Source organism: Kogia breviceps, chromosome 4, assembly GCF_026419965.1.
Source record: "Kogia breviceps isolate mKogBre1 chromosome 4, mKogBre1 haplotype 1, whole genome shotgun sequence".
In the NCBI taxonomy this organism is placed as follows: Eukaryota; Metazoa; Chordata; class Mammalia; order Artiodactyla; family Physeteridae; genus Kogia; species Kogia breviceps.
In genome coordinates this window covers 146943320-146969090 of record NC_081313.1, presented here as the reverse complement: position 1 = coordinate 146969090, position 25771 = coordinate 146943320, and the positions used below count along the sequence as shown (strand labels likewise).

Here is a 25771-nt window from a genome sequence, read left to right as displayed (position 1 = left end):
CTAGTTTCCATCACCAGCTAAGTCTGTCTCCATCCAAGACCACTCTCTGCACCTTTCAATCTATATATGACTTCCTGTTAAACGTCTCCATTTAAATGTCTCATAAGGCACCTCAAATCCAACACGTCCATATTACTGAATGTCCACTCAGAAAAACAGCCCGTGACAGGTAGTTCAATACGACAAATTTCACATGGTGATGAAAAAGCTAAAAGGCCAAATGGGGGCTTCCCTGGTAGTGCAGTGGTTGAGAGTCCGCCTGCCAATGCAGGGCACACGGGTTCGTGCCCCGGTTCAGGAGGATCCCACATGCCGCGGATCGGCTGGGCCCGTGAGCCATGGCAGCTGAGCCTGCATGTCCGGAGCCTGTGCTCCATCCGCAACGGGAGAAGCCACGACAGTGAGGCCCGCCTACCGCAAGAAAAATTTAAAAAATAAATAAATAAAAGGCCAAATGGGATGGTGAGACATCCCAGAGTCACAGCAGAGGAAACCACGCCCACCCCACTGCTGGGCTGGGGGGCAAAGAAGGAAGTGGTGTTGCCACAGCTGCCAGGCAGGAGCTGGCAGCCCAGAGGGAGGGGCTGCCTGGTGGGGCAGCCACTCAGAGCACAGCGGCCACCAGCCCTGCTGCGGCTGCCCAAACAGAGAGTGGAGGGCGGAGGGCGAGGGAAAATACGTTGGCTTCTCCCATCGCCCTGCCCTCCAACCTCCGGCCAATGCTCTCCATTGGCTGAACCTACTTGGAAAAGAGCTGGTGAGGAAATCTGGGCGATGGGGTTTGCAGGATCAGCCCTGTGACACGGAGCAGAGCAGTGGACAGGCAGGGAGCCGGCCTGAGGCAAACAGGTAAAGGGCAGCGCAGTGCCCACTTCTCCTACCTCTCCTGTCCCACTGAGGGGAACCACCTTCATACACGACCTTTCTCTTCCCTCATCTCCCGCATCTACCCATCCCTCCTCTAAGTAGCGCATCCATTCCTCTCTCTCCCTCACAGCCACGGCCATCACTCACTCTCGTTACTGCAGCAGGGCACAGCTCTGCCGTCTCCTGTCTCCAGCCCCCCTCTTCGAATCAGTCACTACACTCCAGCCACAAGGAGTTTTCTCCAATGTGTATCTGACGTCACTCTGCCGCTTCAAGTCCTACAATGGCTGGCCCCTTGTGCTTAGGATCCAGTCCACATTCCATGGCAGGACTTCATCGCGTCTCCAGTCTCCCCTCCCCTGACATACTCCTCCACCCTCCATATTCCCACATCCTGAACCTCAGGCCCCTGAATTTCCTGGGGCACCTATCAAGTCAGGGCCTTCACATGTGCTATTCTGTCTTCACAGAGCCCTCCCCTATCCTCCACCTCTTCTGGCTTAACCCCTCTCGTGTTGGCCTCAATGGCAGTGCTTCTACGAAGACTTCCCTGGTCCTCCTCACCTGTGTTCCCTTGCACCCAACACTTTCCCCGGTGCTAGGGTTATCAGATTTAACACATACACCGTGCAAGTTTAACCGGGTGTCCTGTATTTTATCTGCAACCCTACCTGATAGGCACTTGTCCCAGAGTAGGACAACTGCATGTTGGCATTTTAATTTCCCTACTAGGCTCCAAATCGCTTAAGGACAATGATCTTGCCAATACGATTCCCCATTTCACTAACTAACTAGGTAAGGTTGGATGAATGGATCAGTGACTTGCGGATGGGAGTTTTTACTTGAAATCTTATACAACTAGACTTCAGCCCTAAACAGGAGAGATGCTTAAGAGACTAAAAGGAGGCTAATGACAATGACTCACCCAAGTGGCGGCTCCTCGGTTAGTTCTGGGCCAGCCTCTCAGGGTGTAAGAGAAGAACCTGGAGGTGGAAACGGTACACTAAAGGGAAATGACCAGAAGGTATGACTGGAAATGCTTACTTAAAGCTTTCAGCCTGCACAAAGCTAACAGACTAACTTCAGCTGGTTTGGGGATGGCTCTAGCTCAGTTCTGAGTCCTTCACACAGCTGGAAAGTTTATGCTCCTGCTGCTGGGGTTAAAACAGTGGAGAAGGCCAGGAGCGTGGTGCCCAGGACCATCGTCCTCGTTTTACCTTGCAATGGTTTTCCAATAGAAAGCTCAAATCTCGCTATTTTCAGACCCGGGACCCCAGGGCAAGTAAGGAACAAATATGAAAACGGTGAGAAAGGTGGAAGAAAAGCAAATTAGAGCACATCATTTAAAGAGGCAGCCTCTACTGGCTGCAGACAAACCTCCATGCTGAAATGCAGGCCCACATTTTCTCCCCCTTCAAAAAAAGACAGGAATCAAGATGTTAACGCTTCACCTCATGAGTTTTGTTTAAACGTGCCCATTATGTCAATAAGTATTACATGGTTCAAAAAGAGCACAACTATACGTTTATTACTCCGTGTGGGCCTCCAACACTGTACCGTGGAATCAACATGTGTCTCCAGGCTGAGATTCCCCTCAACCTGCAAACCTCAGGCAGATGCTGATTCAAATCCCAGAAGCCTCGAGTTGAAAATCACCATCTGAGATGCTCTGCGGAATCTAGGGAAGCATTTGCTAATTTGCTCTGGGGCGAAATCTTCTATCAATATCAATCAGGCATGAATGCAGATAATTTTCCCATGCTATCAATATAGCCATCTATATGTTTATTCATATATTCATGTTTATTCATGATATTCATTTATTGAATATCGCATAGGGACCGTTTGGTGGTCAGTAAGTAGTGGAAAGAGGCCCGGAAAAAAAGGGGGTACACTCAGGCTTGAAATCCAGCAGGTACGTGCCTCTGCTGCCATACCAGTTATTGATATACTTATCTACGACTTCCATCCTAGTTGGTTAACAGTCTCCACCCCAGCCCTAACCCTGTGGGCCTCAGACCCCAGCAGTGGGCCACTCATCTGTGGCCACCTACAGCGAGCTGCTGCTTTCCTGCAGTCATCCTCTTTTGGCCACTTGTAATTTTGCCCTCTTCAGGGGACCATACTAGTTGTTCAATATTTTGAGCATCACACACCAACTCTCCTAAGAGAGAGTAAAGTGATAAATGTTCCCCCAAATGCTCACGTGGCCTTTGTCTCTCCCTAACCTCTTTTCTTGATTAACTCCTGCTCAACCATTCAGATCTCAACTCAAATGTCACTTCCCATTCCGCTGTCTGGACTCTGTCTCCCTGACATTTACTCTCACAGCTCTGTTCTTTCACTTCGTATCTTGTATCCATTTGCTTATTTGTTTGTCTGCCTCCCTGATGAAGCTGTAAGCTCCATAAAGGCAACAAAAAGCAGAACTTATTTGGCAAGCTGCACAGGCTCCTATATGGTTTAGGTGGGACTGGCCAGCTACCCAGCTCCAAGGATGGGTCCTGTTGTATTCCAGCCAGTTAGCATGTCCCTTCCTCTGGGTCCTACTCATGGGCACAGGGACGAGCACCTGACCTAAGGCACCCCAAGCAGAGTGAGGCTGGACACTCTGGCGAGGAAAGCAGAGCTACAGACCTGTTCTGAAGAGGCAATGTCACCAATGTGCTTATCCTGAAGCATGACACGAAGGAGGACAAAGACGCCGAGTCCTAGAAAGGAGGCTCCAAAGAATACACACCATGGGCCTCTGGAGTAAACCAGATCTGGGCTGGCCCTTGTCTTTGGACTGTTCAGTTACATCAACCAATAATTTTTGGTTGTTTGTTTGTTCACTTTAGCCAGTTGGGACCAAGGTTTCTATCTATTGTGACCAACAAAATCCTAACTGATATGTCTTGCCCCTGTATGCACAAGAACCTTGCTCATGGAAGACACCATATCTTGAACAATATGACATTGGGAGAACTGGAGATGGCTTAATGGGGGAGGCGACTGGGTAACATCAGCTGGAGCCTTAATTTGAACATAGTTCTTTAGAAAATATGTTAGACTGCCTAGATTTAAATCCATTAGAAATTCAGAAGTATTTTCCCCAGTGTGTTTTACAGCAGAATTGCTCCTACCCGAGGTTATTAACCTGCTCACCTGTCATTTCCTAAGAACTCCTAAAGATTTCTGCTTCAACCCCTGGACTTTCAACCTAAAGAACCTATGGTTTTAAACTGGAGGAAGGGAACAGGAAAGAATGATTCAGCCTCTAGCCGCTTTTTATTCTGCTGGATAAGATCATTATTTTTTTTCCCCCAGAATGACTTGTAACTTCCTACATTTCTTACGTTTCAACTTCAAGTTTCATTTCTTGGGATGCCTACAGCTCTTCACCTGGCTAGATGGAAGCCAAGATTTTACTTTTCTCTTGGGGCCTATTCTGCTGGGCTAGAGTCATTAGAAGCAACTTTCACTTTAGATTGTTATAGATATATTTCACATCTTTTAAAGCATCATCAGGCTATGTGGTTCACGATCTGGTTATTAGATTAAAGGTCTGTGTGGCCAAAGGGCTGTCCTTCTACAACTCTTGAGAAATCAACAACCTTGACTAGACAGGGAAGGAAAAGTCTGCAAGTTGGTCCCTATATCCCGATCAGGGGATTCTTTTCCTCCTTCCCTGATTCACCAAAAAGCACACTTGCCCCTACTGTTCACATTCTCAAAATATGTTTGTTACTCTCAGAGCTCCTGGAATATATGTCCTCCAACAGTTGCCTTTTGTCAATGAACTGTGCTGCACACCTCTGCTGCTTATATTTTAGGATTTTTTTTTCCTTCGGGAGAAAGAAGAGTGGCTTGTTAAAACTACTAGTGGGAAGTAAGCATTAAGAATCACTTCACCTTCTTCATCAAATAAATCCACCTGAATTACTGGTTCTATGAACCAGATATGTAAGTCAAAAGTTTGATGAAGAACAGAATACTTTGAGTCTCAAACTATCTCTCCATAAATTACTTATTAACTACAAAGGGACAAATAATAACTTGACAGTGGAGAAAGTTCGTGGGCACCACCTTAACCAAGATGCTAATGAGACAGAGGGCCATCAGGTGGCTCCTGTAAGGATGCACAGAGAGACACACTGTCACCTCTGTGGACCCCCATCCAAAGCACATCACATGAAACATCCATGAGGAAACAGTGGACAAACCCAGACCAAGGATCATTCTACACAACAACCAGCCTATACTCGTCACAAACTCTCAATAATAGGAAGAACAAGGAGGCTGAAGAATTACTTCATACTTAGACCAAAGTGACATGAGAACTAAGTGCAGCGCATGATTGTAGACTGGTTCCTGGCCTGAAAAAATTAGCCATTAAGGGTGTTACTGGAATAAGTGGCAAAATTTGAATATGGACGGTACATCAGTCAACAGTATCAATGTTAAATTTCTGACTTAGACCACTGTGCTGTGGTTTGGTAAGAAAATTTTGTTTCATTTAGGAAGTAATCACTATTTCCAGGGAAAAGGGCACAATGTCTCCTTACCCTTAAGGGGTTCAGGAGAAAAAAAAAACATGTATATATGGAGAGACAGTGAATGCCAAAGCAAATAAAGCTAAATAGTAATAATTGGTGAATCTAGGTAAAGCACATACAACAGTTCTTTGTACTAATCTTGCAACTTTTCTTTAAGTTTGAAAATATATCTATAAGTATATATCTACATCTATATAGATACATAAAATCAACACACACCATTCAAAATAAAATGCGTCAACCTAAAATCCAGCCTATTCTTCAGGGATTGTTGGCAATCGGAAGAGAAACAAAGGCTAGGATACCAAAAGGGATTGGGTCAGTAGATTCATTCATTAGGAGGACCCTGAGTACATTTCTACTAACTTAAATTATGCTTTCATTTGAATAAAACATTTTGGACTGCCTTCAACTTAGTGCCAATTACTTACACATTTAAACACTCAAAGTGTGAACTCCATACTTTTCCCCAGTGAGGCGCAAGGCTGTCAGTATTCTCGTGTGCTAACAATTAAGCAAGGCCAATTTCTATAACCTAACTATAGGACTTCTGGGTACGTAAACTTTTCTCAGATGCCCAGTTCCCTATTTTCTTAGAAAATCCAATTTGCTCTGGGATTTCAAACACCACAGGCTCTTGTTTTTGTCACAACAAATGAACTATTTTATTCTTTAGATTCTTAAAAAGAAATGCAATGAATCTTTGCTCACTGCTAGCTTTTCTAGCTCTCTCCCAATATCTCTTTGATCAAGCTTTTCCACCCACTCTGGAATAATCCAGGGGTAATTAGAACTTCTTACCTCCTTTAGCCCAAAAGGAGCCAATTCATCACAAACTGTCATGGATTCTGATTCTAAATTACCAAGAGCACAATTTCTAACAGAGGCAGGGAATCTTCTTTGCAATTAAAGTGATTGATTTCTTTGCAGACACAGTAGCATTTCACTTTTTAGTTCTGTTCATTCGGATCAAATGTGAGGAAATTCTTCCTCATTTTATTTTCCTTCCAAAGAACACGATACAACAAACATTAATCCCAGAGTGATACAAGGCCAGACCTGCAAGGGACTTAGGCAGAGCTGGACAACTATCAATGGGTCTTGTCCATTTTACGGGGTCTCAGTGGCTCCTTAAGCTCTAAAGGGGAAAAAAGGGACTAATTATTTGTTACATCACATAGTTCACCTAAGGGCTTGCCAAACCTTCCAGCATCTGCTAAGTTGTGACGAGACAGCATTAGATGTTTAGGTAAACATAGACTAGCACGGAACAGAACAATTTTGTTTCTTGTGCAGGCAAAGAACAGAGCCACAGTGCTGGGGATGAAGCGGTGTGTGGAGGTAAACATAAACAACGTGGGAGCAAATCTGTTCTTTCTCACTTAGGTGGTAGGAACATGATTATGTGCTGTCACATTGTGAAAGACAAAAATAGTCAAAAGCAGTCTGGGAGAAGGAGGAGGACACTGCGGAGGCTCTAAAGGAACGTGAGGCCACCAAGGCTGACACAGATCTCCCAAGGCCGGAAAGACCCCTGTCTGTCCACTTTGCTTTTACTCTTAAAGACTGGCCAGGGCTTCCCTGGTGGCGCAGTGGTTGAGAATCCGCCTGCCGATGCAGGGGACACGGGTTCGTGCCCCGGTCCGGGAAGATCCCACATGCCGCGGAGTGGCTGGGCCCGTGAGCCATGGCCGCTGAGCCTGCGCGTCCGGAGCCTCTGCTCCGCAATGGGAGAAGCCACAACAGTGAGAGGCCCGCGTACCACAAAAAAAAAAAAAAAAAAAAAAAAAAGACTGGCCAGTTGTGGCTCCCGCAGCCTGTTGATCTGGGGCCTGCATCCTTATCTCCCCTTCCCCTCTCTCCACGTGGTCAGCAGACTGGCGTCCGTTCACTCACTTGAGACATACAAAGGTCAAGGTTTTCGCTCCATGAGTACCTTCCAGTGATCCGTGCTCCAGACAACAGTGACTATCCTTTGTCCTGGTGTGAATGCAGTGGCTCACCGTTTTCCAAACACTTTCGCACATATGTAAAGAAGAGTCTGGGAGCCCTCCAAGATTTTAAAGTTTTGTAAAAAATGAAATTACATAGTAAGCTTTTGAAAAATGAAAACATCCACGTATGTGAGATTGTACCTCTGCCTTTACTGCAGGCTGTTTGTGAAGTGCAGGAAGCCCTGCCTTTCCATTCATTAAACAGACAGTAGTTGAGCACCTTCTAAGGGCAAGGCAGGGTGCCAGGTGATGGAGGTGGAGAAACAGGGCTTAGTCCTTGCTCTGATGGGGAAGGCACGTAAGCAGACACCCTCGGTACAGGAAAACACAGAATGAAGGGGCTGTGATGAGATAAACGGGTCACGCTTATAAGAACAAAGGAAAAGAGCATCCTTCCAATGCAGGAGACACAAACAAGGGCAGGAGGTTGGCAGGTGTCTTGAAGGAACGTCAGTCTTGCTCAGTCGGGGCAGGAACTCCAGGCTTACCCGACGTAGCATGGGCATATATGCACGCCACATTCCAAGAACCAGAAACACAAGAAAGAAGAAGCCAGACCAGACACCACAAAGCTGTGACTGTCAGGCTCAGAAGTCTGGGCTTTTTTACGCACCAAGGAGGAGCACGAAGGGGAAGTGACCGTCCAACGGGCTGTGCTGGTCGGGGCAGGGAGGGGCAGAGGAGGCTGCTGACATGATCCGCGGAGCGCTGACAGAGCTGGCTGTGGCAACGGGAATGGAAATAAGCGGAGATTCAAGAGACTTGGGGCCGGTACAAACCACAGGGACTTGTGACCATCAGATGAATGGATGAGGAAGGAGGCAAAATAGACTCTGAGCACTATTATATGTGAACACTTGGATGGCGTCCATGGACTGTCCGGCTTTTGCTGTTGAAACATTTACTGTGTTTAAACAGTCACATCCTGCACTGAGCCCTTGTTTTCAGCTTTCAAACATCCCCGAGATAAGTCAGGGAGTTATTTCAATCCTCCTTTTTAGAGATGAGAGAACCAAGACTGGCAAGGTTGAGCCCTAAGCAACAAACGCAACTAACCCAACCAATTGGTGCAGAACTCCGACGAAAGATCAGTATAGTCCTCATTACACAATACAACGAAACACGAAGACAGCTCAAAACTGTCCTAGCGGCATGTTTCCAGCCTAAGTGGGACAAAGTTCATACAACTTTATACCGTGAGCTGTGTTGTAAGGTGGTTTGTGGACAATGTCCATTCCAAAAGCCAACGGAAAGCTACCAGTATGCTGAATCTTTAAAACCATGGATGTACAGGATTCAAGTCTTACACCTTTCCGAACAAACTACCCTTCACAGACGCTATATTTAGACTCACATTTTCCCAACATAAAGTTCATAAAAGAACAATCTGTCTAAAAAGCATGTAAAGAAATTCACTGACTAAGGTTTAGATGTTTTAGGACTTTAATGTCCTTCACAGGGTCAACATAAAACACTGACAATGGATGAACAATAGGGGAAAAGACTCTTCAGCAAACATCTTCCCGAACTCAGGGCATCACTGGTCAAACACCAGAAAGAGAACAGTCACATGAACAAACAGTAAGGGAGTTTAACAGAGATTTTTAGTTTAACAGCATAGCTGAAAAACGAAGAACCAACCAACCAACCAACCAACCGTTCTTCTACCCACTGAAAGGAAAGTAAAGGCGAATCAGGGAGCTTCCAAATCTGGTGAAGCAGCTTAAAACGCGAGAGGGGAGGGGGAAGGGGAGGCACACAGCTGTTGAGAACGGAACACTCTAATGCACAAGGTCAAGGATCCTGACAAATTCTCAAAGTCTCAACATATACCAACAAGAACCGTATTATTAGAAATATAAAGGCACAGAGATATAAATGCATAGAGATATAAACTACATGGTATTAAAAACAGACCTTGCTACATAAACATATAGTAAGTCACTTTTATCGCTTTATGAGAATAACCATATAAGGAAAGAAACCAGAAGACCCCACTGCTGTCATCTTGCAAAGGATCAGAATTCAGCACCTAGAGGGCCCCACAATAACCTGCAATGGGCATATAATTAAACCCACAGGCGGCTCTGAATATGAGATCTAGGCAGATAAAGTAGAAGCAAAGACAACAGCAGCTAGAATTTGGTAGAAAAGCAAGAAAAGATTTCTTTTTTTTTTGCGATACGTGGCCCTCTCACTGTTGTGGCCTCTCCCACTGCGGAGCACAGGCCCGGACGTGCAGGCTCAGCGGCCATGGCCCACAGGCCTAGCCGCTCCGCGACATATGGGATCGCCGGACCGGGGCACGAACCCGTGTCCCCTGAATCGGCAGGCAAACACCCAACCACTGCGCCACCAGGAAAGCCCCAAGAGAAGTTTCTTTAAAAGCTTCCAGTTCAAGTCATAATTAAGGTTAAGTTTCAACAGCTTGGCATAGCTGTGTATGTTTTGCTGTTCTCTGAAAAACGAAGAAAATCTATCATAAGCATGTTCATTCGAGAAAAATACTGTGTGTGTTTAGGTTTTTTAGCCATGCCCAAGTGACTTTCAATTTTGTACACTGTTCAAGGGCAGAGTGTATATTGGTTAGCATGTGCTCATAGCTGGTGCATCTCCAAAAAATGCTTCACAAAGGCTGCCAGCTTCTGGACATCTTCGATGGTGACAGCGTTATGCAGAGAGGCCCAAATGCCTCCCACGGACCCAGAAGAACCACCGATGCAGCCGCTAAGAGCAGGAGCACCGGGTTGAGCATCACGACGACCCTCCTTCCCGTCAACAGCTCCTGCGAGGGTCGCAGCACCTGACACCACCGTGTCCAACCTCCCACCTGAAAGCCAACGCAGGTGGCCAGGAGCATCACACATCTCAGTCATTAGAAAATTCCTTCCTAACGCTCACAGGTAACCTAGGTTAGCTCAAGCCTTCGATGAGCCTGCCGTGCAGGGGGCAGGGAGCGGGCAGCTATTCTCATGCGTGAGAACATACATCTTCCATGGGGCTTACAGAATTAACTACTCTCTCTGATGTTCAGGGGAGCAACAGTGTCTGTTCTTACACTGAACCGGCTTCTGCCAGCTGCACCAGAGATGGGATGGCACCCTTTGTGCTGTCAGAGCAGAGATTTTCAAAGGTAATTCTGACCAAAGCTCCTAGAAAGTGTGGCCACGCCATGCTCTTCGCCATGGAACCGTATTAAGGGGTCTGTAAGCAGAAGCAGGAGAACCCCCGTAACAAATGGTCTTTCCCAACAAGTTACAGTACCTGCTACTCCAGGATGGGCAGCCTCCTAGATGTGTTTCCTTCAGCGTCTGGAAACTAAACCAGTTCTCTGACAAGCTTCTGGATGGGACGTGTACTCACCAACTATGCCCTTTCAGGGAGATCATATTGAGTTCAAGAGCTTTGTCGAGAAATCTTTTTTCTAAAGAATCATCTCCTTTGGTGTTGCCAATGCGAAATGGAATATTCATCTTGCTTCTATTCTGGGGCGCCACTGGACATCTGAAAAACATGTTTTTTGTTCCAGCTTTTTTTCTGTAATGTGCAACTGCCATTAATAAAGCAACAGAAAAGTTTTAAAAACCATTTTAAGATGCAAACAAGAGATTAAAAAAAAGATCTGTGCCAAGACATTTATAATTTACATAGGGAGACCACTCTTGCATATGGAACAGTGAGCTAACATTCTCTTATTCGAATCATACTTAATTTCCAAGAGCCTCAGTTTCCTCATCTGAATATTGGGAATCATAATAATATCTCCATTTCATACTAGTTATGACAATTCAGTGCTACAACATAAATGAAGCTTCCAACCCATGGCAGTCACACAGCAATGTGAATGACCCTTTCTCTACAAGGATGCAGAGAAAAACAATAAGTTGGTCCGAATAGTGGCTGTAAGATTTAAAAATAATGAGCAGCAGCTGTCAAAGCACTTAAAACACTGTATTGTCCCGAGCTGTGTGACCTTGAACAGGTTACTCAATCTCTCTGTTGTGCCTCTCTTGATGTGAGGACTAAATGGCCATAAATTCTCTGCAGCCCTCCCAGCAAGAGGTGGGGCCTAGTGCTCCACACCTTTTGAATCTGGGCTGGCCTTGCGGACTTGCATTGACCAAGAGACTGCAACAGGAGTGATGCTGTGCAACTTCCAAGCTGAGGCCTCAAGGGGCATGCAGCTCCTCTACCTGCCCTCTGAAAATATCACTGCCATGTAAGCAAGCCCGAGCTAGCCTGCTGGAAATAACAGGCCCAACCCACAGCCAGCACCAGCTGCCAGATAGATGAGGGGGGCCATTTAGACTCTAGGTGGATCACCAGATGACTTTGGTTGAATAAGTGATCTCAGATGAGACCAGCAGCAGAAACCACCCCACTAAGCTCAGCCCCACCTGCTGACTGAAAACAATCCTGAGCACAAGAAATGGCTGTGGTTTTCAGTCACTGTCTTGAACTGTTCTGTGATGCAAAAGTAGATAACTGATAGAATTTAGAACAGTGTCTGGAACACATTCAATGCTAGGTACATATCTATTGAAGTCAATAAATCTGTCTCTTTATTCTCCGCACCTTGCACAGGGCTCATACAGACGCTCAAAAATGAATGGGTCACGTTTCTCCTTGGATACGTTTGTATTGGACTTCAGATTCTCATTTGGAAAGTAAGCAAGCCAAAATTATCTTCCACTGACAACCAAAGGAGACAAACAGAAGAAGAGCTGGCATGCTATTCTGGATTACAGGGAAAACATGTAATAACTCTCTCCATTTTCTCAAACACATCCTGTCATTCTTCCACTTCTACAGGGTGGGATTCATTAAAAATAAACAAGACAGAAAAGCAGTGTGAGGAAGCCCCCATTCAAAGCTATGCTCAGCCCTCAGGGCACACATATAATTCCTGTTAAAGTTAACAGGAGTCAAGTGCACGGCGACAGACAGAAGAGACACAAGCAGGGAAACCAACTATCTGGTAATAGGCTTTGAGCCTGAATTCTGGGCCCCCCTTGGCACAGCTAGTAGGTATCCTGGTTGACATTTACATTAAAAATGTAGTGTCTACCCTCTTTGATATTCTGCTGCCTCAGGCACCCCAGGTGACAGTCCAATGATAGAGCTGGAGCAGCTAAAAGGACACGTGATTTAAGGGGAAAACATATTACAAGGGGGAAGAATTAGGAACCTGCATTTACAAAGAATCTGTATTTACAGTAGTCCCCCACACATTTACCCATCCTACTGTGAACGTAGGTGGTACCATGACAGCAACAACGTCATAACAACTAGAAATTGAAGATTAACTTTGCACGGTGCCCGAGAGTGTCCCTGGTGTGGGGCTGAGGGAAGAAAACGATGAAGGGGAATCAGCTGCTCACAACCTGGCAAAACGGCTGTGGAGGGAATTCAAAAGCCACAGGACCAGCGCTGTGGAAGCACAGAGCTGAGCAAGTAACTCTGCCAGACAGAAGGCTGAAGGTTTCAGAGGAAGGGAGGTGGGAGGGGCAGGACAGGGGGAGACGAAGGAAGGGCATCTGGCAGAGAGCTGTCTCTGCCAAGGCACGGGGCACCCCAGCAAGTTCTCTGCAGCACCTGGGGTGCTGGGTGCCTGGCTGGGGGCACGACTGCAGACCGCAGAGGGCCCTGCAGACACGCTCTCCTGGGAACTGGATCGATCGGATCAACGAGGAGCATGCAGGTCTGCACAACAAGGAGCTCTGTGTTTTCGAAAAAGCACTACGACCGCCATAGGGGCTGGAGGTGGGGACACTGGGGGAAAGGCCTGCTAGAAAGCTCCCACAAAGAACTTCTAGGTCCACAGAATCAGGGCTCCTAACCAAGACAGGGACGCTGGGGAGTTTCAAGCATGGGCAGTAAATGCAAATGTCAATAGGGACCCAAGGGTCATAGAAATGAGTATAACAGGCCCAACACGACAGACTCAGCACAAACTCCCTATGTTACCTGGTAACTGTGAGGGACTGTTCTTTACTCCCACAGAGAAACAGAGTCTCCCTTTTACTTAAAACATATGGCCCTCCCAGTGTGTTTCTCCCACTTTCAGAGACACAGGGATTATGAAATAAGACACCTGCAGTTAAGTCATCTTCCCATGTTCCACTAAGGGGTCCAATTGTGTGTATTAAACCCTGTGAGCCACACGGAGCACTGCCGTGGGCTGTGCTGGGCCACCGCTCCCAGGCGTTATCACCAAATCCCAGAGCGGGGGCAGGGCCTGTGGCCTGAAGGAGTTGGGGGCAGGGAGAAGGTGCCAGGCTGACAGAGCGCCAGCACGGGGCCGGGTGGGCGTGGAAGCAGCGGGTAATCCTGGGACTATAAAGCTTCCAGGACAGAGTCTGAGCAGCGCTGCCCAGGGAGTCTATGATGGAAGCTGATGAGGATGGTTGTGACCGAAAAAGCAGTACCACAGTCAGTCACAGAAATTTAGGAAATCCTGAATTAACAGGGCTACAAGGGTTTCTTGACTCAACTTCCTAGACCGTCTCAAGAGCTCTGGTGAATCGTGGACTTCCAAGAGGATAATTCATATAGGAACACAGTTTTTCCCAAATGCATGTGGCTGAAAAACCCACTGCATCTCTGGGATGAGTATTCTAGAATGCCCACTGAGAAACCCCGGGACTTCCGAAGGTATCAGAGGGGTGTGTGTGAGGGGAAAGGCACCACCTCAGCAGGAAACAGCAGCTCACAAAGGTGGTGAGGGTTTAGAGGGCACAAGAAAACCGCAGGCGGTTGGCAAGGGATGACAAGATGCTACTTTCAGTGGTGTCTGCTGCAAAAGACAAACCAGAAACAAGAAAGGGCACGGAGAGTGCATCCTGAGGTGAGAGAAGCCCACAAAAGAGTCACGAGGCCTCTCCTGACTGCCTAATTTTTTACATAAAAATTTAACTCTAAATTTGCACACGATTAGGAAAACTAGACTAAAAATACAAAGATCTATTCCCTTCCATAGAGGTGGTTGCCATTAACAGTCTTTTGTGCACTTTCAGGATCAGATACACAAATGTGTACACATGTATATATGTGTGTTTCAATATGTACATATATACATATATAGTATTTACAAATACAAACACTGTGGGTTTCTAAGTGGAATAAGAGACATGTCCTTTTCTACACCTGCTCTTTTCCCTTTGGACCTGATGACGTATCAGGCCATCTTCCCAGTCTGCTCACAGGCCTTCCCCGAGCTCCACACACACGTTCCTCCCTAGCACGGATGGATCCTCATTTCCTTCATCAGACCCCTCCCGAAGGACATCCAGGTTGTCGCTAGAGTTTCCCCATTACGTAAGTCTCCCTCATCGGACTTGCGGGTGCCTGTTTGATGCACGCTCTGTGCAAGGCAGAGTACTGGCAGAGGGCAGGTGCCTAGAAGTAAAAGTCTTTGGTCAAAGAGCAAGAGAGTTTTGAACTTTGATGGATGCTGCAAGCCTCGCTCCAAATTTGAACACATTTGTTATACTTAACATACGCAAAGTGTGTTTGGTCCCTCGTCTACACCAGATGTTATCAGTCTTTAGAATTTCTGCCCATCAGAGGGAAGAAAATCCCATGGTTTTAACCTGCATTTCCTAAAGAAGTTGGCCCCTCTTCATTTGTGTAGTAGCCAGCTGTGTTTCTTCTGAGTGGTTTGCTCATACAGTTAGAAAGCACCCCCTGCCTTTATAAAATTTGGTTACCCTTTTTCATTTATTGGTGGGTTCTTCTCTCTATAAACAGTCACCATTATATGTTAATACACTACCAAACTTTTGTGTCTGTCATTTTGTTTTGTTTATGTCTCGAACTAACTGTAGAAAACTTTTAAATTTTCATGTAATTAAATATTGTTCAGTTTATGGCCTCCGAGTTTTATGGCTTACTTAGGAAGGCTTCTGTACTCCCTACACTTACACAGAAATTCTCTCCTGTATTGTGTATTTGCTTCTTGCATTTAGCTGCATTTGCATCTTTTCGACTGACTAGAATTTGTGTATGCTGTGATGCCAATATCTAATTTCTGTTTAAATGAATTAGCAATGCTTCAATCAGTCAATTAGACAAAAAGTCAAGTTAGACTTTAAAATTGTCTAAGTTAAAATACAATTCTCAAGTAAACAGGGACCAGTTTCTGGACTTTTCCACCGATCTGTCTTTCCCTCTGCCAGTGGCTTTATATGTTGATGGGTAATAGGATAATATTATATTTTATTAATGTTAACACGTATGTTTAAAATATTTCATCTATCCTTTTGCACTGACTTTTTCAGGTGAACACTGAACTGACTTCTAGATATTTACTAATTTTTGTGACTATTACAAATGGGATCTTTCCTCGTTTTTTATTGTTATTTCTGGCTTATGGGAAAGTAGCTGACTTTACATATTTAGACACAACTGATCACAATTCTGAACATGATCATTTCTAATTTTTCCACTGATTCGTATATTTGGGGAAAAAAAACCCATCATTATCATCTGTGATTTTTGTTGTTTCTTTAGTAAATAAAGCCACTGGAACCAGCCCCCGCCAACTCTCCGCATGTTCTTATCCTGCCTGATCCACTTCCCGGCTGTACCTGACCCTAATCTGTCTGCGCTGCTGTACTACACTGTCTGTTCACAGGGCTCTGATGACAAGAAAAGCTATTCATATCTGTAAAGCGCCAAGACCTCTGCCTGCTTTATTTTATTTTGGGGTTGTCACTAGACACATCACATGCTTCCCTCTCTTTCCCAAGGCCTGCACCCCACGTGAAAGGGAGAAAAGGTGACCTAATATCTTGATATGGATTTTGTCACTTCAAGAGCTTTATCATAGTAGAATTAATATCTAATACATATTAAACACTATGTGTCAGGAACCTCCTAGGTGCATTCCATAAGAACCACAAATAATACTGACAGCTAACCATTCAGGAAATAATTAAACGTTGAGGCATAACAATTAAGGCTGTTTTAATTTTAGCACACCGGACATATAAGGGGTATAAGTTCTAGTAGCATTAAAAAAAAAGAAAGAGTTGCCAATTCTAAGAATAGCTTTTCCTTTTCGACCACTTCCCAAAATTATAGTTCTCTTTTTCTGTCTAGCAGCTTTGGATGGTTCCTTCACCGATGGAGAACTTATCCATTGGTACTGAGAGAGAAATGATAAATATGCCATTTAAGTTACAGGTAATTGAGGAGGGTTTGATCTTCACTGCAAATTAAGATATTTTAAGTTAATAAAAGGTCTTCAATCTGCATTTCTGGGAAGCTAAATTAAAGCATCACACACCATTTTCAAAAACAGAAAAGCCATTTCATTTGAATAAAAACTTAGTTTTAAGATGGCAGGACGTACCTTGATAATTTTCTTTTAAGAAGGAAAGAAAAACAAGCCATTAAAGAGAAATTCTTCTGAGAGAATTAACACATGTTATATAGCTCTGACTTGGCACTCCTTCCATTCTGCAGACCTTTTTACATAACTGCTTTCATCACAGAATGATTTCAAGTCAAATAAATTGAAATTAGAGTAATTATTTCCCAATGAGTGGCTATTTCCATTTAAAACAAAAAGCCAACTATTATTGCTTTTCTCATAAAATTAAATATGGAATCTACATTATGCAATTGTACACTTATTTCCTCCTTTGTGTATTCTAGTTTCTTCCTCAGAAACCTAAGATGACATACTGCAGACTGCCCACAGTGGGTAAGATTTTGGCAGGAGCAAAGTTCAACTTTAAACATTTTGCATCTAAAGTGGCTTTGGATACCTTTGGATAGAAAGTACAGCCTGAGCACTGTCCAGACACTTAGATACCTAAAGGGCATCTAAGATAGCAAACCAAAGTCCTGATATTCCCGCAAAAGCTGCTCCTCCCATTGGCCCCCTTCTTCTAAGTGATACCACCCAGTTGCACACATAATCATCAATGACTTGTCTCCGTGTTACTATTTCCTTCATACCCCACATCCAATCTATCGGCAAGCCTTGTTAGCTACACCCTCAAAACACAACCTGAATTCAAGCGCTTTTCACTTGCTCCAAACTTCCAACCGAAGCTAAGCCAGAAACATCTCTTATTTGGACCACTGCGATAGTCTCCCAACTGGTCTCCCTGTTTCTCTTCTTTATCCCCCCAAGTCCATTCTCTCTACCAGCTCACCTTATTCAGATACTATTTGGATCATGCCTCTTTCCAGTTCAATACCCACTACTCATTTAGAATAATCCAAATCTGTACTCTGGCCTTCGAGACGTTATAAGATCAGACCCCTGGCTAGCACCCTGACCTCATGTCATACCACACTCTTCTTCACTCAGTCCTCTGGCCATGTCGGCCTCCTTGCTTCTCCTGAAATACTCCACCCACCCACAAGCCTGCACACTCACGGCCTCCTTGTCCTGGAATGTGCTTACCCCGGATCTTCCGTGGCTTGCTCCTCTCTTCATTCAGGTCTCCGTGCAAGTGCCACTTCTCCAGTGATGCTGTCCCCTAACAGACCTATCCAATGGAGTCCTACCCGCCCCTCCTCACTCTCCTTACATTAAGATATTTAGGCACTTCCTACTATCTCAAATTATGTTACTTATCTGTTTATTCATTGCCATCTGAACTCCTTCACTAGGATGTAAGCTCCATGAGGGCAAGACTTTTGTCTGTCTGGTTCACTGCTTTAGCCCTAGTGCCTAAACCTGTATCTGGCACACAGAAGATATTAAAAAAAATTACCTGTGAATCTGACAAATGAACAAAGTACTCCTTGCAAGAATTCAGAGGTTGCAGAGGAAACAAATAATGCTCTCGGTGGAAGCAGGCTTAGTATCTAGGGTCACCTCTATTCAGAGTAGAGATAAGAAGAATTTACAAGTATAATTCACTTTAATCAGTACATCATCTGCTAAAAACATAAGGGAAGTGCAAAACTAGAAAAGTACAGTCAAAGCTTCAACAACATGGGTTTGTACCTCGCGGGTCCATTGACACACGGATGTTTTTTCAATAAATATGTACTATCGTCCTACACGATCCAAGGTTGGTTGAATCCACAGATGCGGAACCACTGACTATAAACTTCTACCCAGATTTTCAACTGCGTAGGGGTCGGCACCCCTAACCCCATGTTGTTCAAGGGCCAACTGTACATGATGAGGAAAGTTGAACACAGTAAGTTTTAAAAACTGTCAATACGTGAACAAATCTTTTTGTTTTGCTATATGTTAATCAATTTAAAAACAGTGACCACATACCAACAGGTGGATTTTTTCTTATTACCAGAACGAGCAGAGTTCTGCTGGTTTCAAGGGCCTTTAGTAAAGCCTTTGCTCCTTCACTGGTGAGGCCACAGTGTTGCAGGTCAAGTGCTTTTGATGAAAGACAAAAGGTCACTGGCTAACTCTACAGATTTAACATATAGACAACTCTCAGTTTCTCACGTGTGGAAGAGTCCTGCACAACACAAGTCATGGCAGGATTGTAATTTGGGGTATGGAAAAACAACAGAAACCTATACGCACACACATAATGCATAATCCAATTTAAAAACCTCTTCTTGGATGTGCAATGATAACCCTGGCTTAGTACCAATAAATCACCCAACATAGTTTACAATTACAGAACTGTATAACTGTATACAGAAGAAGAACTGTATATAACCTATGAGCAAAAAGCATCACAAAATGAATCTCAGTTCATAATTAGCAAGGGCGGCAGTGGCATGTAAACCTCACGAGTAAAAACTGGTGGAGCTCAGAGATGCATGGCATTCTGTGGATCATGATCTTCAGCTCTAAATCACACTTGAAACTACTTAAAAGGGGAAAACAAAATAGAAGAAATGTAATAAGTGTTAGTTTTAGAGCAAAAAAGACAAGTCTAAGAGGATACAAATAATAACAAATTCAAACAATGTGCGAGCAGACAATCCATACTAAAAACCTATCATGAAAGCATGATGGTCAAGAACTCTCTCCATAAAAAGTCAGACAAAAACCAGAAAAACTGATCATGAGTTCTAGTCGTTCTGGGGCTGAACAAACTACTCATTTAAACCAAAGGGATCATCACCAAAGCACAGGTATTTAAAACTATTACATGAAAGGAAACTATGGTGAGTCTTTTTTTTAAGTGTTGTGCGGACCATCACATTAAAGTAACTGGAGTCTTTCAACACCCCCATGACACACAGAAATAGCAAGTCAGACATACGGATCTGACAGGATATGATACAAGCCTTACAAGCTCTCACTACAGAAGACTGGACACACGCTCTAATTAACCAAATAGCCAGATTAATACAAACAGCCAGTAAACCTCACCAGTAAATCAAATGAATACAAAATAAAACAAAATGTGGTTATTCTCCTATCAGATTAAGCCAAGATTCTGTACGAAGAGCCTTGAAATAATGTCTATACCCTTTTGATCCAACAGCTCTCTTTCTAAGAATTTAACCAAAAGAAATAGTCAGAGATATAGGTAAGGATATATATCAGAGTACTATTTGTAAGTGAAAAACTCGACAAAGCTTATATACAAGAATGGATAAGCTATGTGCACTGTGGCATACTCACATAATGGAATACTGAACAATCGCAAAAAACGATGCAGGAGATGCAAATTTACTGACATGCCAAAATGCTCATACTAAATTAACTGAAAAAAGTTACAAAATTGGGAGTAATCCTACTGGCACAGAAAATGGAGAGGTACTCACTTTTGTAGTTTTACATTTTTTTACAAGTGCTGCAAGCCAGTGTTTGTGAGAGGCAGGCTTCACGTCCACTGTTGGGGTGGACTACAAACTGGCATAGCATTTCTGGATGGTAACTCGGCGATGTGTATCAAAAGTCTTACAAGTATGTCACACTCAGGTCATTCCTCTTCTAGTTCCTTACTCTACAGAAGTAATCCCGATGGACACAGAGACGTATATACAACGTATTCACAATGATTCTGACAGGGAAAAGCAAACTGTCTAAATCGAATGGCAAAGAACTGATTAAACTATGGGACATCAATATGATGGAATACTACATGATACATCATTAAATGAAAAAAGCAGGAATATGAAATAGCAAGTATACTACAATTTTATTTTTGTTATCCCCAAGTGGACAAAATATATTCATAGAAAAAAAAGACTGAAAGTATACCCACCAAAATGAACAGTGATTATGTCTGGGTATTAAGATTATAGGTAATTGTACTCTTGTAACTCTGCATTTTCTATAAAGAATATATGCAACTCATAGGCAAAGTTTACGAGCAAAATAAAACCTAACGGAAAAATGAGGCTTTAAAACAATCCTATCACAACAGTATCATGCCAAATGCTAAGCATATATCATATTAAAAATTCAATAGTTTCAATTTTAGAATTGACCTCCAAGCCACAAATCCTCACTAAGAGATTCCGCAAAAGCACTTGCACCCAGGTCACCCATGAGCGTGTTGTAGTTCAGAGTGACGTGCCTCAAACTAGCCATACAGTCAAGATCAGATCTCCTGGAAGGAAAACTCTCAGGCCAGGTGTCTGCATGCCTTCTGGTGGTCTGATACTTCACAGATTTCACGGGATGAAATTAAGATGCATGAATAAGGAAACAGGGTGTGCCTACTGAGTATGGCTTATTACATCAGAGATTTACACACACACACATATCAAGCATATATGGAGGGGGAATCAAGCTGAGAAATTAAACAGTCATTCTGGTTTACGAGTCCAGTGACCCAGATTCTAGTCCGTCAGTGATTAGATTCCAGCCACTGGATGACCTGTTTCTGAACAGTTATATAAAGCTGGACAACTCAATGACAGTCTAGGAATTATCTTCCCTAACTTCTAAGTCAGGGAATTGGTCCTAAATTCTATGACTGCTGAGGCTCTAAATGTCATCATTCTGTCCTCCAATGGTCTCCAAACACCGGACTGGGTAGGGTAACCCATAAGAAAACTTTTTAATATGCATCTTATTTATTAACAAATTATATACACGAAGTTCTATACATATAATGTATGTACATTATAAACCACACAGATAGTTTGAAAATGATACAAAGGCAAATAGGTTCTAATATTTTCTTTTCCTAAATCTAAGGCATTATTTTAATATTATTTTAAAATATTTATTTATTTATTTGGCTGTGCCGGATCTCCAGTTGCGGCATGCCAGATCTTTTAGTTGTGGCATGCGGGCTCTTAGTTACGGCATGCGTGTGGGATCTAGTTCCTCTGAGCAGGGATCGAACCTGGGCCTCCTGCATTGGGAGCGCAGAGTCTTAACTGTTGGACCACCAGGGAAGTCCAAGGCATTATTTTAAAAACTGTGTTACAAAATGGATCTCACGTGCTACCTAGGGTATGCACACAGACTTTAGAGGCCTGGACTATGCACAGCCAGTTTGATGTGCCTTGGGACATTTCACCACAAGTCTTGTCTTAAAGACATTCAATTCTTTATATTCATAAAATAAATTTTGGTAATAGAGAACACTGACTTTAAATGAAAAAATCTTATCACATTCTTGAGAAAATAAAGGACTCAAAGTGCCTTTGACACTCTAAAACGAAAATTATGAGTGTCATTTTTCTATTAACAGTAACTTCTAAAAGCTCCAAGCAAAAATAACAGCAATCACTTACACATTAGTGATTGCTAATAACAGCAATCAATGACTGTAATTAATTACTGTAATAAATCAAAAACTATTTATATAAATTAGTTCATTTAAACCTCATAATGAGGCACAGAGTTTAAGTGATTGGTTCATGGTCACTAGCTATGAAATGGGAGAAAGGGAACTGGAACCTAGGCCATTTGGCTTCGGCACCCGTGCTCTTGACTGTTTTCAATCCCAGGGGTCAACGGACTTGCCCTCTATAGGATCAAAGAATTTTTCAATTTTTAAAATCTAAATTTAAACATTTCCAGCTTTGTGGGCTATACAGTTTCTGTTGCAATTACGCAACCCCACTGGCGTAGGGTGAAGGTAGCCATAGCTACCATGTAAACAACGGGTGCCACTATGTTCCAAAAACACTTTCTTTACCAGGTGACAGGCTGGATCTGGCCCACCAGCCATAGTTCGCCCATCCCTGATCTGCACCATCAAACTATTAAAAAGGCTTCGTGTCAAATTATTAAATAACTTTAGTCCTAAATACAGTCATTATAACCACTGTAAAGTTGTTAAGGCATTATTTAAAAAACTATATTTACAAATTGCTGATGTAGTGATTTTTATTAGCTTATAAACTACAGCAGCTGGTAAACACTTGATTCATTTAAGTCTTGAAGACTAGAATGGCATAATTTTTCACAGTATCACAATCAACGTTTTCAGTAAATAAAAATACATAAAAATACTATGATGTATTATATATTAAATCTCTTATTTCTAAAATTAAGTGGACTATCTTTACTAAATGGTAGAATACCAAACTGAAAACTGGTCATATTCTTTCAACAAAATGAAAGCTGCACTCACATGTGCCAAAAGACAAAAATTAACTGCCATCTGTATCAATATATTAATGTGCTTCAATCACATATGTTTTCATGAAAGTTCAAACATAAAAAAATCACCTTTAAGTTCTTGGCCATGTGATCTGCTCCCTGCCATGTCACATTACACCCCATGAAGTTTACTGTCTTCAGAGAGATAGAGTTCTTTACACCTTTGCAAATAACTAAAAGGGAAACACACACACACACACACAATAAGATGAAGAGCCTATACATTTGTCAATCTTGATTTATTTGCTTTTCTTGAGTCTATTGGAGGTTTATAGCCACATTCATAAAATCATTAACTACAGTCTTCCCTAATAGGTAACTGATGAACAGATGCATTCTACAATTTTCAGTAACAAAGTGTTATTCCAGTTAACAGCAGCAGTTTAATTGTATTTAGATATTAAACCTGAATACACTGAATACTGCAAACTTTATTCCCAACCACTCAGTAAAACACTACATACCTTTTGAGACATAGGAAAAAAAAAGAAAAACCTAAAAATCTGAAGACTCTTCCTATTTTCATTTCCAATGATACTTCCCAATCTTGATGATCAATCAGTGATTTAAATGTCAACTATAAACCCAGTATTTTATTAGCTGCTATGCAGTATACTAGAGCCATAGAAAAGAGAGGACCTCAAACCCTCTGCTCCCTCAAATTGAAAGGCAGGCTTCCTGACCCCTCCAGACCACTACTGGACACAGGGAACACACACTAATGTTTCAGGACTCCGACTAACAGTCACCTGCTTTGTGATTACTTCCATGACACACCCCCACTAACACCACTGAGTTTGCTGCTCTTATGGGACGTGACATATATTTCCTATTTTAACACATACCACAGTGCGTTATGATTGCAGATACATGTTCTAACAATTTAAAGATCACTATGACATTTTTGCTCTTTACATCTTGCTATTTCCCTTCCCATAACATTTCTTGAAGAGAAACATTAAAATACACACAAACAGGGCTTCCCTGGTGGCGCAGTGGTTGAGAATCCGCCTGTCGATGCAGGGGACACAGGTTTGTGTCCCGGTCTGGGAAGATCCCACACGCCGTGGAGCGGCTGGGCCTGTGAGCCATGGCCACTGAGCCTGCGCGTCCGGAGCCTGTGCTCCGCAGTGGGAGAGGCCACAACAGTGAGAGGCCCGCATACCGAAAAACAAAACAAAACAAACAAACAAACAAAAATACAGACAAACACAAAATACAGAAAATATACAAAATGTGTGGTTTGTGGCTTAACAGAAACTTAAGTAAATCAGTTGTGACAGTAGCCAGCATGACAAACTTCCACGGTACAAAGGAGAATGGACCAAGTTTTGAGCAGGCACAGGAGACACTCCAGGCATGAACAACACCAAGAAAAGGTACACAGGAAATAATGTGGTGTGTAGGAAATCATGAGGCCAGTCTAATGAGAAGGGACTTAAACAAGACTGAAACTCACTTTCTAAACCTCTATCTCCAAGTGGACAATTCGCAAGACACAGGTGCACCAAAGTGGCTGATTTATTCAATCCCTTTAATGGGGAGAACAAGTTTAAAATTTTAGTGCTATAGTTTGCCCCAAAAGCAACTATCAAATGTTGGCAGGACACAATGAAGGCTTACCTTTGTTAACATAGTTAAGTCTCTCTCTCTCACAACTAGCCATGTAGTTCCACGTTCCTTAGCGCACCGACGCACTTACTCAGAATTTAAGAGCTTTACACAACTAGAAGGTCACATCTTTACTTCTTATCGCAGGAACATGACTTCTGTAAACTTTATTTCTGTCACAACCTAAACCAAAATTATTGTAAAATGAGTGATTTAAACCATATATTTTATCACCATTAAAAAGCATCTAAATAAAAAAAAAAGCATCTGCTCTGTGCTAAGGATTGGAAACGACTCCTGCCCTTAAACCTTCATTAAGGAGATGTATAAACTCAAAATTTCAATCACATGAGATAAAGTACCATAACCTTTATGCACAGAGGTTCCTATGGAGGCAAAAAGTTATATCTAAGGGACGGCTTCATGATAACCCTGAAGTACAATGTAGAAAGATGAGACCATGCAGAGTTGGAGTACAAGGTACATTAACTGCACAGGGAGCATCTGTGCAAAGACACTCAAGGCTGACACCTGCTGGGCACAGTAAATACTGCAGGTGGCGATGACTTAAAGGCCAGGGGTCCAACTGTGAGAACAGACAGAAAGGAAAATAGAGATGCTGGCCTAAGCAAGCCTGGGAGACAGCATGGACTGTATCCCACAGGTGATGAGGCCCGGGGCTACCAATGGCTGAGTAAGGGTGCCTCCGCTGATTAGAAAAAGGCACCCTGCTGCTGAAGGACTGATTAGATAAAGGGAGTGATCACAAAAAGCTCCCCTTCCTCAGGGTCAAAGAGCCCCAGGAGGCTTAGCAGAGCACAGTTCAGACTACAGGCCTCTGTGCAGAGCACACGCTGGGCGGCTAGTATGCACTAACTCTGTGTGGGTAAGCCATTAGCAGCATTATTTTAAGCGTATCTTCTTACGTTAGAAGATCACTCAACCTGAGTAGGCAGATGAACTCAGAGGAACTGAGGCCAGGGGCCGTGAAACCACCCAGGAGCTTCTGCCATAGTCCAGGCAAAATGTAATATGGATGAAGAAGCAAATTTAGGAGGAGGCCAAAATCCACAAGCTAGACTCACTGGATGAAAAACATAAAGTTCAGTGAAGGACCTCTGAAGAGAATGGGCTCTGCAATCAACTTTTCTTACATTCAATATAAAATATTAGGCAAAATTAAGTACCGTGGCCTTTCAGGTCCCTTCCAGCTCTAATTTCTTTTAATTTCTAACTTATTT

At 43.2% G+C, this 25771-nt stretch overlaps 1 protein-coding gene and 1 pseudogene across 2 annotated transcripts in view; both read right to left on the bottom strand.

Annotated features, from left to right (window-relative positions):
* Positions 1-24686, bottom strand: part of LOC131755446 (UDP-N-acetylglucosamine--peptide N-acetylglucosaminyltransferase 110 kDa subunit-like) — a 61991-nt gene extending 37305 nt beyond the window's left edge. Inside the window, exons 1-2 of one of the 2 annotated variants that reach the window (XR_010840329.1) lie at positions 24543-24686; positions 10839-10903 (exon numbers count right to left, since the gene is read on the bottom strand). Coding sequence is in view for 1 of the 2 variants with exons in the window: in XM_059061967.2 (XP_058917950.2) it covers positions 24543-24554 (12 nt within the window). In the remaining variant the exon portion in view is untranslated. Of the gene's footprint in view, positions 1-10838; positions 10904-24542 lie in introns of those variants that run through there. The other variant, XM_059061967.2, reaches the window with a different exon arrangement.
* Positions 1-25771, bottom strand: part of LOC131755466 (RNA/RNP complex-1-interacting phosphatase-like) — a 572095-nt pseudogene that overhangs the window by 51204 nt on the left and 495120 nt on the right.